Source organism: Ornithodoros turicata, chromosome 4 (genome assembly GCF_037126465.1).
Source record: "Ornithodoros turicata isolate Travis chromosome 4, ASM3712646v1, whole genome shotgun sequence".
In the NCBI taxonomy this organism is placed as follows: Eukaryota; Metazoa; Arthropoda; class Arachnida; order Ixodida; family Argasidae; genus Ornithodoros; species Ornithodoros turicata.
Window position 1 is genome coordinate 65,904,954 of NC_088204.1, and position 16,617 is coordinate 65,921,570.

Below are 16,617 nucleotides of genomic sequence, written 5' to 3' on the forward strand. Positions count from 1 at the left end.
AAGGCAGACGTCAAATCTGCAGCCTCGGTTATCTTGCGCGGTGTTTAATTTATGTATTCCCCGCGTAAGCACCCATCCGCGCTTGAAAACAATCAACGGAAGCTTCTCCCAGCCATACACACACCTTTTCCCCCCGTCAGCATCAAATTTCCGCAAGCGCGCCCCTTTCAGCGCTTTTATCCCAATAAGCAGGCGGCAGGAAAAACCTGTCTGCCGGGTAATACCGTAATAAACATGCAATCACCGGAGTCAATATTCAAGGCTATATCCGATCGAGCACGCATGTTTTGTCGTTTCGGGTGTGAATCGACACGAATTGTCCCTTTTTAAAGAGGCACTTACCATATAAAATCCTTGCAGTGGCTGCAGAAGGTCGGTTGCTTGAAGAACCTCGGGATGAATTTGTGCTCCTTTACTTCGAAAACGTTCTTTTTCTTCAGAGCTCCCTTGCGGGCTCTAAGCCTGAAAGCCGAGATGGGCTGTTCGGTCGTATCGTCATTTTCGTCAGCCATTGCGTACGCTACAGGCTGCCGCTCCGGTGGTATCCTTTACGTTGAAGAGAACGGCATTTCCCGTTGCAAAGGAAGCGACGGTACGCGCAACGGTTCAACAGCTCCGCGCCTGCGAACTGCAGTGCTGCGGTGCGCATTCGCGCAAGATCCTCTCTGTCGCCCACGGAAGCGTTTCAAAAATGCAGCAGAAAGCGCATCAATTTATAAGCAACTCACACCGGTGCTGCGAAAGCGCAGGCGCGGATATGGCTGGCTGGTTTTCCGTGCTGTCTTGCGGACTTTAAGCACAACTACGAATAAACTGGTCGATTGCTAACAGAAGGTCGAGCTATATTAAAGATACTTTTTCCATTGCTATATCTATGTCAGTCCTGGTTTGCAGTATCGATTTCAAATGACCAGAAGCACGCTATAAACTGCACACATATCTGCGGTACCCCCTGTTTACTTTGCTTACTTTTCTTCTATCTTTTTTTCGCTCTCACTTTCGGCACAGTGTTGCTTCGATGCGTGCATGCGTTTCGGTCAGCTGCACTCCGACCAAGCTCAACAAGTATTCGGATCGGATCTTTCTGTATTTGCATTAATAAACTACACAAAGACCGTACTAATTAATTAAATAGTCCCAGAAATGAAAACAAAAGTGATTTAGTATCTCTCGTTGAATGAAAAACGAAAGTCAGCAGCGAAACGCGAAACCATGGAATGATGGAATCAATCGCGTCATTTTAATATGGCGCCGTTCGTGCAGCAAGGTGTAGCACCTTCTTCGAAGGCTTTGGTGCACGTGCTTTCCCTCATATAGTACTGTATAATCCGAAGTCATGCCTTTCGGACAACCTTGCGACGTCTGCTTAGTGAAAGAATCGAACTACAAGTGTCCAGTGTGTCTGTGCAAGTACTGTAGTCTTAACTGCTACAAAAATCACAAAGAAAGTTGCGTAAAGACCGAACCCACAAAGACAGCCGATGCGCCAGTGCTTGACAACGACTACAGGTTTGTGACTGAAGACACAGTGCCCATTGAAAAACTGGAACAACTCAGGACATCTAAGAAAGTGCGTGAAGTGTTGCAGAACCCCCACTTGAGAAGGGTTATGGAAGCATTGGATGCTAGCATTGATCCTCGATCCTTGATAGATCAGGCTATGAAAGAGCCCATATTTGTGGAATTTGCTGACGCATGCTTACAAGTTGTAGATAATTAGCGACAAGTTGTGGCCGAGAACGGTGGTTAACATGCCAGTGGAAGTGTTAAGTCCAAATGTAGTGTGCAAGTGAGCGAGCAACGTTGCGCTAGCATTTAATAGCGTGCTTTGAGACATGGTGATTGAATGATGCAGATCAAGCATTCTCGCAACAATAGCATTATAGGAGCATAATTATTCAATACACTGCAACAACACAACGTTACCACATGTCTGTGAGAAATCTGTATTAAATGAATCTCGAGACCAGTTGAAGATTGACATACCGTTCAATGCCTGCACTTCACCATCATTACTCTCCTCAGCGGCACACACATGCTCATCATCTCATTTAAGTGCTGCCAAACCAGGGAAGGGTATCGGTAATGGTAACGGAAACAGAAACGGTATATTACCGAAATTGGAGATGGTAACCATAACGGAAACGCATACCACTGTCCTCTATTACCGGAAACAGAAACGGAAACGAAAATTATCATGCTGTTATTACTGTTGTGCGATGACATTTCAGTGACTTTTCATTTTATTTTTGGTATTTTGATGACTCCATTCCCTGTAATGCTCTAAATACTACACGACAGCATGGAAACAAAGCGCAATATTGGATATCGAGGGTACATCACTCGCTTACTTACTCGTGACATTACCTACCTACGTGACATCAAGACATGAGACTTACACAGCATAGGCTCCACGCACTCTACTCCACCATAGCACAGGGATGACAGCATATGATTTTTTATTTTTATTTTTTACTTTCTTCATTTCACCGTGGCTCTGGCAGTATCGTTTACTACTGAGAGCGTCCGCCTATGAATGCGACATTGGATGAAAGTTACGCCCATCTTGGGTTGTTGGACTCAGAATGACTGAAGACATGTTCTTATACTTCTTTAAAAATCTTGCAAGATGTGCGCATCCCAACGACGTAAAATTACTTGTGTAGTGTGTACGCGTGACACCGAAGCAACACTTGGGCAAAACAGGGTGCTGACAGAGCCAGACAGGCTGTCCTCCCGCAGCTCTGTAACAGCTGTTCCATTACCGGAAACAGTAACGGAAACAAAATTAAAAGCTGGTATCAGAAATGGATAACGGAAACGAAAATACGTCCGTTATCCTTTCCTGTGCCAAACATGCCATTCTACTTCCAAGAAATTCCGTTCACGTGGGTCAAATTTTTGAGGAGGCAAATTTATGTCAACAATGCATTATAAAGTTGGTGCTTAATAATTCTGCAAGATATTGAATATTCTGCAAAAAAAAATGGACGATTCTCAGGGGAACAGAAGTTTTGCGGAAAGTTTTGCGGAAAAAAAAGTTTGCTTTCCTAGAAGTTTTGCGGAAAGCTAGGGGCTCTAGACATTATGTCAGGAGGAGTAGCAACTCGGATTGCAAGGCCGGGGATACATTTGCGCAAAAAAAGTGTCGTGCAGAGCACAGTACTGGTCCCCCAGCGAGCTTTCAGTATCAGAGGTTAGAAAAGCATGTCTGTGTCATCTCGACCGCCCAATAGAGAGGCACACGCCGCCTTACTTTCTTTCTGTTTGAGATTGTGTTTGGCACAGCAGCTGGCAGGTCACCTTGCTCCTGTGCTGTAGCAGACGACGCTCCTTGGCACCCAGTAAAAGTGCTCGGATGAGCCGACATCACAACACGCCTGAAGGGGCTGGAGAGAGCGCACGTTTCTTATAAACTAATTTTCTCAGGAAATGCACAGTTCCCAAATTACATATTTCATACAACAATTCCCGTGGTAAAAAAATCCATTAGGTTGAAAAAATTTACCCAGAAAACTTGTTTTTGTTGGATCGTTCTTGAGGTTCAACCCTCAATCGTGTCCATTGTAACATAAAGCTCTTGTTGTAGGGGAAATATACGATATTCTCACCACTTCCGGTTCCCTTGCTTTCGTGGTTCGAACTGTCATCCGCGCGGTCGTAGCCCGGCCACGGCTGATAGCCGAAAGTGTCTCTGCGTTCTGCCTGCTGTGAAGTTTAATAAATTTTCTTGCGATGCGACAGTGCTGCGCGTTTCGGTTGCACAGTGAGGGGAGGGGTACACAAATCGTCGCCAGTAAACTTCTACAGATTCCCACGAGATCAGAAGCACAGCAAAGCATGGGCAGCAGCGGTGAAATGAGAGGGATTCACTCGGACGGATGCAAGCACTTTCTGGGTGATGAGCGGAAGATTATATTTTATTTCCAATATAGTAGTTTTATCTTAGTTGAGTGATACAGATCTCCACCCTGAATCCAGATGCACACTCCTTTGACTATGTCCCTCAGCCATGCCTCCCTGCATGCATTGTTTATATTGCGTCGCTGATCCCTGCTTTGTAAACCTGTATTGGTTTCTTGGGGACAATAACTGGTGAACTGTTGTTATTCTTGGAGCCCCTGTACACATCCCTAGCCACCAGATTGGATATACCGAGCATCTTCGCTCATAAGGATGCTGCGGTAGATGCCATGCCTTTGAAAGATACTCTCCAGTGCTATGAATGTACTCTCTAATCTTCATGAGAAAGACTCGAAAAATAGCTGCTCGTCATTATCTATGAAAACAACGAGCAGCAAGCACCACAATTGATGCGGGTCACAGCAGGACCAGGAAGTTGTTGCGGGAAGTAGTCGATACCTTCCTGAGAACGGTGTGTATAAGATGATACAAACGCAAAAAATATAGGCGATGTCAGGTTGCCGGTGGTCAGTACATCAAAGGGTGATATTAAACGGTAGGAGCAACTTATTTATTTACACACGGTAAACGAGACTTTCGTGCACGAGACTGCACTTCTTCAGTTTACCAAAATACAGTCAACCCTCGATTTATGAACACCCTCGGTTCCCCGAAAAATCGTTCGTAAATCGAGGGATTCATAAATCGAAAATTCCGTTAAGTGAGTACTATCGAGCAAATGGAACAGTATTTCCGAGTTGATATTGTGTTTATAAAGCAATATATTGTGTAATTTTGCTTTGGACCATGCCTTCACAAAACACAGATGTTAGCGCATTCACACTCTGTTTATTATGCAATACTAAATAGTTTAATTTTGCTTTGGACCATGCCTTCCGCTGTGTCAATTGAGGTCAGGAACACTTATGCAAAAACCCGTTTGTTGTTCGGATTTCGAGGGGTTAAGAACCGAGGGTGCAATACCTCGCAAACGTTTTGTCTGTTCAGGCGTCATTCATAAGACCACGAATAATCCCTTTGAAGGTTTTTGTTGGCCTCGGAAGGATCCGTTCATAAATTGAGGGCAAAAACGCTGGGCAACTCCTAGTTGGTTCCCAGAAATTCCATTCATTATTCGAATATCGAGGTTCATAAAATGAGGGGAAAGTGCATGTAAAAAGTTTGGCTGCTCGTGCTAGTGTTCATAAAACGAGGGAATTCATAAATCGAAGGTTCATAAATCGAGGGTTGACTGTATTTGTTATTTTTGTAACCTGAAGAAGTGCAGTCTCATGCACGAAAGTCTTTATTTGTTTATTTATTTATTTCATATACTGCAGCCTCTGTGAGGCTAGCAGGAGCAGGCATACTTGGTTACAAAAGTTATTCACAGGTAGCTCCCTTATAGCACCAGGTATAATATATTCCATTCATCAACTGTATGAGGAAAAAAAACTATACTTAAAAACATCTATATGTGAACGCATAGGGCCAATGTTCAATGGGTGCGAATTCCGAAGACTAGACGGCCGTGCAAACGTAAACTAAAGTTCATAGTCTTGTTTACCATGTCTAAATAAATAAGTTGCTCCTACCGTTTAATACTGCTCCACGGTGTGCATAGGAAAGGAAAGCTCGAGATGGATACCTTTCTGGTAACGTATTAAATATTATTTTATAACAGCAATCTATGTACAGAAAATATGGAAAACAGTGTGTGTCAGTGTGAGCTTCGCCCTGTCACTGTTCCAAATCTGAAGGCCACGTTCCGTTCCTCTGGGCCTCCTCGGCTACTCCGTAGAAATCCGAGAAGTCGACGTAGGGCCTGATCCGGCCGTCCTCGTCGACAGGGATGGTCTTTCGAGTCGTCTTAAACAATGTCCGCGGCGCCTCGCTGGAGCTCCTGCTCGAAGAAAACGTTCCAGACAACGTTTCCGATGGAGATTCTGGGGTGTTGGGCGTTCTGCTTGGAGCTGGACTTCCGAGTGGTTGGTTGAAGTTGCGGATCTGGATAGAAGAAGTCCTCCGTTTGAAGGTTGACCATCAGGGCTCGCGTGTGCAATGCAGAAAAAAGACAAGTCACAGCAGGCTGTGAGGTAACTAAGTAGCTGAGTACCCGTACCTAAATTTTCTGTGTGCTTAGTGGGAGATATTAGACAACTTTTGGGTGTGAACTTGCGAACTGTTCATTTTTGTTTTGTTTGTCTTCAATCTTTTGAGAAATATTTGTAGATACTTCCATAACAAACGCAACAATCGACAGCAATAAGTGGTGCAATTGGCACAGCCCCTAGGTATTGAGAGGGGAAATTGAGTTTTAAAAAAAGTTCTTTGTGGTACAATATTCCATACACTGTGTGTTCATACGGGCGATATCAGGACAGAATATTCTGCTCTGAGAAAAAGCAACGAAACTGTTAATGGGGCGGAAGTTCCGCTGCGTCTTATCTCGAACATTTGCATGGCACCAGAATATTACGAGTGCCATATGCGCACGTAGCAGATTGGGGATATTGACATGTGCTCTAAATTCATGCAAATTTGTGTAGAAAAACTCCCAGTATGCTGAATTTCGGGAGAAATCGGGGCTCTATTACTCAAACGAACTGTACGGGTTTGGTGTGAACAGTGACGTAATTGTGTTTGCTGCGAAAGAAGCTAGAGTGCACTCCTACAGATGTTTCGGTGAGGTCAATTTGCCGGTAGAAATTGGTTTCATCCTAAAAAAGGTAACCTTCAATTCAGGGTGCAAATTCGGGGAAGAAACAGGTTGAACTCTAAAACTTCAGGCTCTAATGATAATGTACTTGCTATAAGAGAGTTCAAGACTGGGGCCGAGGAAGGCTGTGACAACTAAGTGCACCAACGACACAACTCAGTACACAACCCTTGGGTAAAAGAGGACATGAATCTTGTGAGTTTTACCAGCAGGGAGATGTCCTGTCGCTTTTGACAAGCATTTGCAGCATCAGTGCCACTCATATATCTATCACGATGCAGTCGGACGACACGATCGACCACGCCCTGAGCGACATCGTCCAGCGTCGTCTGCTGTCGAAATTCTTGCACCGTCATCTGAGCCAACTCTTCATTTGTCTGCCACAAAGATACAAGCATATTTTTGTCGTCTGTTACATGCCATGGACTCACAGTCAAACTGCTTTCAATGCATCAAATAAGCAAAAATGTAAAAAATTTAGCTTTAGAAAACTGAGTTGTTCTTACCCCATCTTGGAATCCTGCTTCCTCTAAGGACTGATATAGTCCCGTCGACATTAGCATAAGGAAAAGACAGGATCCGTCAATCTCAACTCCTCCACAGATCTCCGGATCAGCAATAACTGGCTCTTCTTCTGCACTCCTGCACGAAGTTAACCAATGAGGACACAACATTAGTTTGGATGCTGGTTTTGCGCTACTTCTCAGCATCATTAAATCTCACAAGAAGTATACAAGTAACAAACTATATAAGACCAATCTCGAGGAACAGGGCGTAACATTGCACGCAACCTGTCTTCCGCCTAGCAACATCCAAGATCCGGTTGAGCAGGGCTGCAGAGGGATGTGGACAGGGGATATGGCCACACTACTAATTCTACGAGACTTAAGTGTTGTGTTTGTCCTTTTAGGCTTGACTGCCAGTGGCATGTGCTGCGTTCTATGAGAAAGATACCAGCCGCCACAAGTGGGTCAGTCTGTGTGAATGTTTGGTGTGACTGGTAGAATGCACGAGAGAATGTGTTGAGGGTGAGTAGAGCCTTGGGTTTTAGGGTTAAACATTTCGATAAGGGCACTAAAATCCCAGTGCAAGGGAAGCATAAAAAAAGACAGACGACACAGTACTGTTTTGCAGCAGGTTTTAGCACTCTTATCGAAATGTTTGACCTACCAGCCTGGTTTTCTAATGCTTTTTCGGGTTAAACCTGGCAATGCCAGTCTTTAGCCGACGCTCCAAAGCTTTAAAAAAATAGAGAGAAAAAGAAAGAAAGAACAGCCTGTATAGTGAACATGCACATAGTGAAGTTATGGATGCCGTGAAGTAAACTGGCGGACCCCACGTTTCGAAACCCCAGCCACAAACTGCTGATTAGAGATGTCCGAATTTGCATAAGTTCGGGCAATTCTAACTTTTCTTCTGAAAATTCCTAAAAGTTCGCAGAAGTTCAACTTCGACTGCGCACGCGCGCCGATCTCCTTACCGGAAGCGGAAGCGTATGAGTTACGACTCGAAAAGCCGCCTTGTGTAAAGTCCATGTGGTAGATGTTTAGATTATGACATTCTATATTTTTCTGTGTGCTATATATATTTATTTCGCGAGCAAGGTAGACTGGAAACCTGAAAAGGAGAAAAGTATAATGCGAACCACCTGCTGTCACGACTGAGACGCCGCGTTGCTTGTCTTAGTAACATCCAATTCCAAGCTATAGGTGCGGGTGCATTATTACAATCTCGATTGCACTTCCTGTGGTGGCGGTTATAAGAACTGTTGTTTTCAATACACTTTCCGTAGTTGCTAGCGAGCGCCTGCGTGGTGTCGTTCTTTCTCGGGTCCCTCTCCGTGCTCGACTCGTTTCATTGTGAACTTGTACCAACTAGTCAAACCGATATTTTATCACATTTGGCAAAAACACATTTCCCAATTTTAAGAGCTACTATATCAGTCACAGTATTTCCAACTTTTCACGACAAAGGCCAAGTCTGCGAACCTTTGCGAACCTCGGCAATCTTCAAATCCGAAAGTTCGTTTAACCTAAAGTTCGCGCAAAGTTCACGACATCACTACTACTGATATAGAGAAGTTTTTTAGCGACCTGACCAACATTACTACAGAGGGGTTCTACCGTACATACCTAGGGTTCGTCGTTTTCAGGTTAAACCTGATTTTTCACGATAGTTCCCCCCCGAACAAGTTTTCAAGAATTCGGGTAAAACCTGATATCTACCTGAAATCCTTGCGGTCCTTCAACTTGTCGTTCTAGGTAAACCTTCCAAAAAGCATAGTTGTACGTAACGTGTTACTAGTAATTGCGTTACTTGAAATCAATTACTTTTTCAGTAATTTTTAATGTAATCAATTAAGTTTGTGAGCAAGTAATTTTCCAAGTAATCTGATTACAATTTTTCGGTAATCAATTACTGAGTAATCGATTACTTTTTTAACCTTCTGTCAACAATGGCAACCCTTTGCAGCAAGCCAATCTGTTCTTCTGTTCCACCACGAGTTCGACCGAAGCAATAACGCAGAGGTCACTGTGACTGCCGTCTCTAGTCCACAAGTGTTCCATGCACTCCACAGTACCCAAGCAGCACAATGTATTGAAAGTCGAGTGCAATAGGGAAGGACGGGTAGGAGGAAGGCCTTGAACAGACTTCTGAAACTAAATAACATTGGTAAGACACATACCGACCACCCCTATTGCACTCGACTTTCAGTACATTGTGCTACTTGGAGATAATCTCTTACAATCGCGACCTACTGGAGCAACAGTAAAATAGGTGACTCTATTGATAAATTGTGCAGGCTGAACATAACAATAGTAACAAAACGAAGCGGATGTTTCGACGCGGATGTTTCGGTGTTGTTTTAAACGTGTATATAAATCTGTAATAAGCTGAAGATTTGAAGGTTGCTTTCAAATGTATTTGTGAATTTCACCTATCATGTATGTTGGTGTGTCATACTAGAATTCGCAACAAGACTGCATGGTTGCATTCACTGCAGGCTTGTTGGCTTCAGTATGGCCCTCAATTTAAAAGTAATGGGAAAAGTAACGCGTTACATTTTTAATCGGTAACGTATTACATTTTTGATGAAGTAGATCGTAACGGTAAAGAATTACCTTTCGTGCAGAAGTAACAGTAATTGTAATCAATTACTTCTTTCGAGTAACGTGTACAACTCTGCCAAAAAGTGAACCATAATATCAGTAAAGAGAGCAATTTGTGACAACCTCTTTGTCCCTTTTTATAATCCCCTCCTGCAGGAGTCAAAGACGAGCTTTGGTGGAGCTCGGGCAAGCGTTTGAATACCGCGGTCATCGACTGCCCCAGTTCCGAGCGGAAATATAAAGATTCCTGTTTCTCGTCCCAATGTTATAGCAGTGGCTTGTTTCATATGCCTTTTGTTTCACCCAAAAATTACCCGATGACATATCAAACAGAGATCATAGGGCCCGAGTTCGCCCCGATTTCTCGTGTGTAAATAGCAGGGTTGGCTACCGGAAACGGAAACGAGAAACGGTAATTACCGAAATTGAACAGAAAATGCAAAATGGAAACAAAAACAAAACTGATTTAGTTTCCACTACCAGGAACCGAAACGGAAGCGAAATTCAAAAGTGGTAACGTTAACGGAAACCAAATTCGCAGGACGTTTCCCTCAGTGTTTTCGCGTTAATTAATGTGAAAATTATATATATCCGCACTATTCTTCCAGTCATCATTCATTCATTCGTTTATTTTCTGGACTTTCTTTCATGTTGATCCCACTGTGCAGCAAGATGATGCGAACGTTTTGGATGACTTGTTATTTTTGCGCACGAGCGGAGACTTTTGAAACTTAAAGGCATGTTTTTTCCGCAACCTAGAGAGGCATCTATCTGCAGTGCATAAGATTCATGATGAACTTCAATTAAAGTCTTTACTGTTTGTGTTTGGTGTGGCTGTCCTTTTGCATCCATTATGTAACTAGAATATCTGACATGAAAAAGCCAAAACCAGACAGTATGAGTTCCAGATGAGAAGCAGAAACCAGTACCGGAATGCCTCGGAAACGGAAACGAAATTCTTAAAAGGAAACAGAAACAGAAACTGCTACCGAAAATCGCCCAGAAACGGAAACGAAAAGCCGAGTTTTTCAGTTACTTTCAAAGTTTCAGTTTTCTTAAATGGAGCAGCAAACAATAATATTTTCAGTAACGAACCCTGGTAAATAGCACCCGATTCCCCCCCCCCCCCCCCGAATTTGAAAAATCATAAAACCCGAAAATGAAGAACCCTATGCATACCTAAGCAGAGCATTCTCTTTGTAGTCACCCTTGAGGGAGCAGTTTCCTAGGCAACGTGTGTAGCGTAGGGGCTTGGCATTTTCGGCTCCACCCCTCAGCTTAGACGGTGAAAGTCCCAAAGAGATGAGTCGAAGCAGCTCGTCCGCATTGGCCAGCGAATGGTCGACACTGAGCTGAACCACTTCGAGGCCACGTCCACCTTCCTTACTCTTCACCAGCAAAGCACGGCAAGTGCCTATGGAGGCAAAACACGGTGATGACTTGAGACTGAAAGAAAGGTTAAAAAGCGAGCGAGCTGGTGGAATAGGTCCGTAACCAAAAATGGTTGAGATGAGGGACGACAAGAAAAAATGCACACAAATGGGTTATTGGTCTAAAGCTTAGACTTATGTTTGTGTGTATTTTTCTTGTTGTGCCCAATTTCAGGTTTTCTTCGTTGTGGACGATCAGAGTTTTATTGGTGCAAAAGCTACTCAGGCTATAATGCACCAGGCTATAGAGTAACGTAATGAAACTAGTTAAAAGCTAAAGTGATCACACTGAAGAATCTTCTGTGCACAGCGGCTTAAATGCTGACGTGAATGGATTAAAACGCACAAGTCATTAAAAAAGGTATCTCGTGCCCTTAAAGAATTGATGCGTTCTCATAAAGGGAATGATAGCTTCACCCCTCAGCAAAGGGGCTGGATAAAGAGGTAAAAAATAGTTATAAAATTCTGTTAAATGATGCTGACGATAAATATCACATAATGGGCAAGTGAATGCGAAGGACAGAGTTGTTCTCCGCAGTATACACACTGAGGAGTCTCCCCTCCGCAGAGTAAAAACTGCAGTATGCTTAAGACCATGACTTTTCCGCGATTCCGCGAGAAAGCACAGAATTTAGCAGGTACCGTGCGATCTGGGGTTTCCTGTGGAATTTTGCGTAACTACGAATTGTTGTTGTTGTTACGAATCTTGACTGAGGAACACAGCTTTGGTGCCAGAGATGGATGTACCTAACAGTTGATAATGCCCTTTCCCACACCACCTAAATGAGAGGAAAACAAACTTGTACCATGCATCTCACGTTGGCAACACTGGTTGATATCACATCCATCCCGTCTTTACTACCTCTGTTTCGCTCCCATCAGCGATATCCCTTCTAGTGCGTTCCTCACAGCGAAGGCTGCGATGACGAAACGTTCCCACATGGGGAAACAAGAGTGCAAAGGTTAGTATGGTATGAAAGAATTCTACAAAAACGCCCAAATGTTTTTCTGCTGTTCTTGTGTTATGCTACTGTTAAAACAGCACAAAGTACCACGCGATACTTAGCTATAACTGCATTTTGGATTTTGTAGACATTTTACTTCTATGTCACGCAAATTAATAAAAAAGTTGTCTTCCTTATATCTCCATCAGCCTAGACGCACAAGCACCTGCCACGGAAAATTGCAGAATTTCTGGTTCCCTGCCGCAGAATTCGAGATTTGCCGCAGCGAAAAAAAAAAACAAAAAAAAAACAGGCCCTTAAAGGAGTACAGAGGGCCATCCAAAAAAATTTCAGATTAAGACATCTGATGAAAGTGTATGTGTCATTATACCGAATAGCGCGAAAGGTTTTGATGCGTGCAATTTGTTTCCCAGAAAAAAAGTCACATAAACATAGCTCCGCGCGTTCACCCTTAACTCGCCACTCCAGCTATAACGAGGATGAGGAGGTATGATGCCACGTCACCGATGACGGTATAAGGAGAACTCGTTCTGGTTCGCCGGTCAGTGGGGGTCAGCGCCTTGTCCCGCTGCCGCCGTAAACCTGTTTTGCCAGTTCTCCCGGAGAATTGGGGATAGAAGGAGCGGCCGAAGCATTACCGAGCAAGGAGAAAGGCTTTACCAGAACCCCGAACAGCCGAGTAGCAGACGACATTTCTCTAGGCCAATCAGCGAGCGTTCTCCTCATAGCGTCAGCGCGAGGTTCCAGGCGGATCACAGGCTGGTACTGCTCTTCATCACCGTTGCGCACGGTCGCTTTATGCGGCGTATTTTAAATTCAATTTCCGCGATAATTATAACTCTATGGTGTAAATTACTTCGCATGGTGCATCTTACTGGCCTATTTATCAGTTTTATAGGAAGAAAACTGGGTGTTAAAAATGACTTCTGTGCTACTTTAATTATGCGCTAAAGGATAAGCAGTCACGCACTCACCAACATTGGCCACGTAGAGACGGTTGCAGCGAAGCAGTGCCACAATGGCACAGGTGCCAGTTGCGACTTCGGCATTCACCTGTTCCAGCTTGCTCGCCAGGTTGGGATATTTTGTCAAGACGTCGTAGGCCGACACAGACTGCAAAGTTACAAGGTAAGGGCATCAGTGGGATATAAATAAGTGCATTATTACAAACAGTTATCCACTGTCGTGACATCAGCGTTCCCAGAACCATGACTGTTAAATAGGCAGCGAGAAAAATACCAACACTCGAGCATGCAAGTTTAGGGATTGCTAATTACAGGAGTAAAAATCGTAAAGTTTGTTACTCGTCTAAGCTGAAGTACAACGAAAAATTACAACTCGTTCCCCATTCCGTTTCCAAGACATTCCCTCTTCTCTCTCAGTTTAAAGAGCGAGTTCACTCTCAAAGCTAAGATTTGTGAGCCGATACTGCAGGTGAGAGGACATTAACTGTTTTACCTTTCTAACTGACCCTTTGTCCATTAATTTACCATTAATTTACAATTAACCCAACAGTTTCATTTCATCCAGTGCCCTTGGTCTAATTTATTAATTGCTACATGTTTGAAACTTGCTGAATATAGGAAGAACTCAACTCATCAACTCTAAACAAAATGGTAGAGACCGACTTGTGGTGGATATACCTTGGGTTTAGTCATTCAAGGCCAGAAATGAAGGGAAAGGCTGGTGCTACTAATCGGGCTATCGTCTAGGTGTACCCGTTAGGTACTGTGACAATACACTGCCTGAGCTAGGACGACCGAAAGACAGACGCCGTAAATAGTTCAAGAAAAAGAAAACTTTCTCAGTGTCGTCCATCTTTTCACCTTTCAGGCTCACCCAGGAGTGCAGAGTTATTCATTCGGGTCATGCGGCAGCTTCCGTAAGCACATAGAAGCTTCACCAGAACTTTGCAAGCATGCAATAGAGCACTATAGCAATAGAGCACTTAATAGAGCAAGTACCTGTAGCTGCAGCTGCATGGTAGCCTTGTTAAGAAGCAGCATGTCAATTTCCTCGTAGAACCCCTTCTCTACAAACAAGAAGGCCTGCTGAAGAATATCCTTTATGACCTGGTCATCAGTCTTTCCATCTAGCTGACCAAGTAGCAACTCTGCAGGGAAGCGCTGCAGCGTGAAGTCGGCCGCCCGTGTTCCGCCATCTCCGTCGAGAACACCATAGAGGCTCGTGCTACCATCGTGCCTAGAATGTAAAAAGTAAAAAAACATAAATGAGGAAGAGGGTTATTAGTGCCAGTGAAGCATGTGAACAACAAAAGGGAAAGGGCGCAGACTAGCTAGTACACCACGAACAAGGAAACCCGAGAGACGTGGAAACGGGAGGGGGGGGGGGGGGAGGGGGGAGGGGGGACGAGAAAGTGGCGGTGTCGTCCCCCTTGTCTCTGTGTCTCCTGGTTTTCTTGTTCGAGTGTGGGTATGTCGTAGATGGATGTCGTTTCATTATGTAAGGTGATACAAATGACTCGACCTAATAACAAAAAGAACGATTCTTTTACAAACACCTTAGATTTGTAAGAAACAACTATTGAAAGAAATGGATGAAAGACGTATTTTATGCTTTCAGCAGGGCATGGGTTGCAGCCTCTTGGGTTACCAGTCAGTGTATTCAAGGGATGTGGTGATGATTTCATGATTATAGTACAGTGGCAAAGCCAATACGTGTATGAGGCACATCAAGAGTTTTTCCAGAAGCAACGAAGTAAAATTTAACATGGCTCAGTAACCTGCTTAATTCATTAGGCAGTCTACCATCAGCGACTATATGCACAATATTTCGGCTGAACAATGTTTTATCAGTGCACCATTTAGATTATTTAGGAAACCCTGAAAAGTCTGCCATCTTATATGCCTGCCAGTAGGTCACACCAGCAAAAAGCTTCAAATTATAATCACACCGTTTGAAGCCATTTTGAGATATTGGGGAAGATAAGAAAAATTCTGAGTCATTCATTAAAATTTCAAGTTTTGAAATATAAAAGTCTCATGGTGCCTGTTACAGTGGCTGTCACTATGTTATGATACAAATAGTGCCATCAGAGTTCCTTTGCCTACCCCTTTAATGCACAAGATGCCTCAAGAAAAAAAAAGTCTGGCTGATCGCAAGAAGGAAAGCGATTGAAAAAGTGAAACCTGCAAGCTAACGTTGTGTCCAAAGCGTGCATAAAACTCCTGAGTTGTTGTGGTACAGCAATTGTGCAAACCATGGACAGGCATTTTCCTAACCTGGGTACTTCACTGTGAAGTCGGCCCACGACGGACGAGCTCCCCAAGCAACATGCAGGCAGAGTTCCCGGCAACCAACCGGCGCATAAGTAGCAATGATACTGGTAATATCAACAGGTGTCTTCTAAGACTATGCGAGTCGCGTGACTGAACAGGCTACACGTGCAGCAGAGGCATTATTTCTACAGTTTCGCATTCCATTGTTGCCCGAACAATTTTTCACTAAGCACCACCTCTACTACATCTGTGTGCGTTGTTGATATTCGCAGTAGAGTGCGATACTCCGCCAAGACACTGCCATAACAGATATTCTCATGTAGCCTCAACACACCTGAACCTAAATGTTCTGTCCTCAAAGGGATGTTCTTCTTTTCTATAACCATCTTCTCTGTATACTTGATTCACAGCTGTTCCCACACCAGTGGATGGGCACACTGGTAAGTCGTCCGTCCAACTCAGAACGGTCTAAGTAGAAAAAGTAATTAAATCGCCGCTGATGCGAAGGATGCATGATGTTCTACTCTAGGCAATGTGATACAAATGACATTACTAGATAATAAAGATCTCAAGAGGAAATGTTCCGCGTGAGATATACCTCCTGACAGGATGTTTGTCGGGAAGATCGTGATTCAGCCCTCGTCGGCATCTTCTAGGAGCAACGTTCCTGCAAAAGCTCGGCGCCCGCTTCAGTGAGAGGTACAGAGTTTGAGATCGGTAGATGAACAATCAGAGCATCAGAGGAAATCCCAGTGACGTTCGAAACATCAATACCGTCCTCCATCAATAAAAACACTGTCCGTGCTCTAATTGACACACTGGGAGCAGTGTCTATACCTCTATTCAGTTGTTTGGTATTACTCCGCGGATCGTGTTGCATCGCATCGCAAAGTAGTTTGGCTTTTAAGGCTTTTAAAGCCTAGTGTTACTAAAACCTACAGTCTGTATTTAATGCATTGCGATTAGTTTAATGTACTAGTTCGGCAACATGAAACATTTTGTCCGGAACCGCTTGGAATATCGACGCAGATGATAATTACGAAACCGAAACTGGTGCAGCCGCATGAGAGTACAATAATCCTCCCTCCTCATTGATTTGGAACCGAAAGTGAAACCATATAAAAGAAAAACGATGTTTTATTCGATCTTCTCTGTTCTGGCATTTAACGTGTTAAAACCACGAAACGGAAGAGTGAGTTAGTGTTTACCTTCTCACAGAGAACGACGCTGAATAAACAAAAGCTGTCCTAT

The 16,617-nt window shown here is 43.7% G+C and overlaps 3 protein-coding genes across 4 annotated transcripts in view; 1 reads left to right on the forward strand and 2 right to left on the reverse strand.

Moving 5' to 3' along the window:
* Nucleotides 1–973, reverse strand: part of LOC135391717 (protein kinase C, brain isozyme-like) — a 56,003-nt gene extending 55,030 nt beyond the window's left edge. For both annotated transcript variants that reach the window (XM_064622122.1, XM_064622121.1), the window contains exon 1: nucleotides 343–973. In XM_064622122.1, the coding sequence (XP_064478192.1) occupies nucleotides 343–512 (170 nt within the window). In that variant the 5' untranslated portion in view covers nucleotides 513–973. The remainder of the gene's footprint in view (nucleotides 1–342) is intronic.
* Nucleotides 974–1,336: 363 nt separating this feature from the next.
* LOC135392528 (zinc finger HIT domain-containing protein 3-like) lies at nucleotides 1,337–1,720 on the forward strand. The gene has a single exon (XM_064623236.1). The coding sequence runs from the start codon at nucleotides 1,337–1,339 to the stop codon at nucleotides 1,718–1,720; it is 384 nt and encodes a 127-aa protein (XP_064479306.1).
* Nucleotides 1,721–5,559: 3,839 nt separating this feature from the next.
* Nucleotides 5,560–16,186, reverse strand: LOC135391718 (TGF-beta-activated kinase 1 and MAP3K7-binding protein 1-like). The gene is made up of 8 exons (XM_064622123.1): nucleotides 15,965–16,186; nucleotides 15,701–15,834; nucleotides 14,092–14,329; nucleotides 13,102–13,240; nucleotides 10,912–11,146; nucleotides 7,129–7,264; nucleotides 6,829–6,999; nucleotides 5,560–5,910 (listed from the first exon to the last, which is right to left on the reverse strand). The coding sequence occupies exons 1-8, from the start codon at nucleotides 16,013–16,015 to the stop codon at nucleotides 5,644–5,646; spliced, it is 1,371 nt and encodes a 456-aa protein (XP_064478193.1). The 5' UTR covers nucleotides 16,016–16,186; the 3' UTR covers nucleotides 5,560–5,643.
* Nucleotides 16,187–16,617: the final 431 nt, after the last annotated feature.

What these genes read in the sequence shown, in the direction of transcription:
- LOC135392528 (XM_064623236.1), top strand. Translation starts at nt 1,337, where the DNA reads ATGCCTTTCGGACAACCTTGCGACGTCTGCTTAGTGAAAGAATCGAAC.
- LOC135391718 (XM_064622123.1), bottom strand. Translation starts at nt 16,015, where the DNA reads ATGCCGACGAGGGCTGAATCACGATCTTCCCGACAAACATCCTGTCAG. An exon ending in AAAGAGAATGCTCTGCTTAG is followed by an intron (nt 7,265 to 10,911) that starts GTATGCATAGGG and finishes AACTTCGTGCAG; the next exon opens with GAGTGCAGAAGAAGAGCCAG. An exon ending in AAGCAGGATTCCAAGATGGG is followed by an intron (nt 7,000 to 7,128) that starts GTAAGAACAACT and finishes TCTTTGTGGCAG; the next exon opens with ACAAATGAAGAGTTGGCTCA.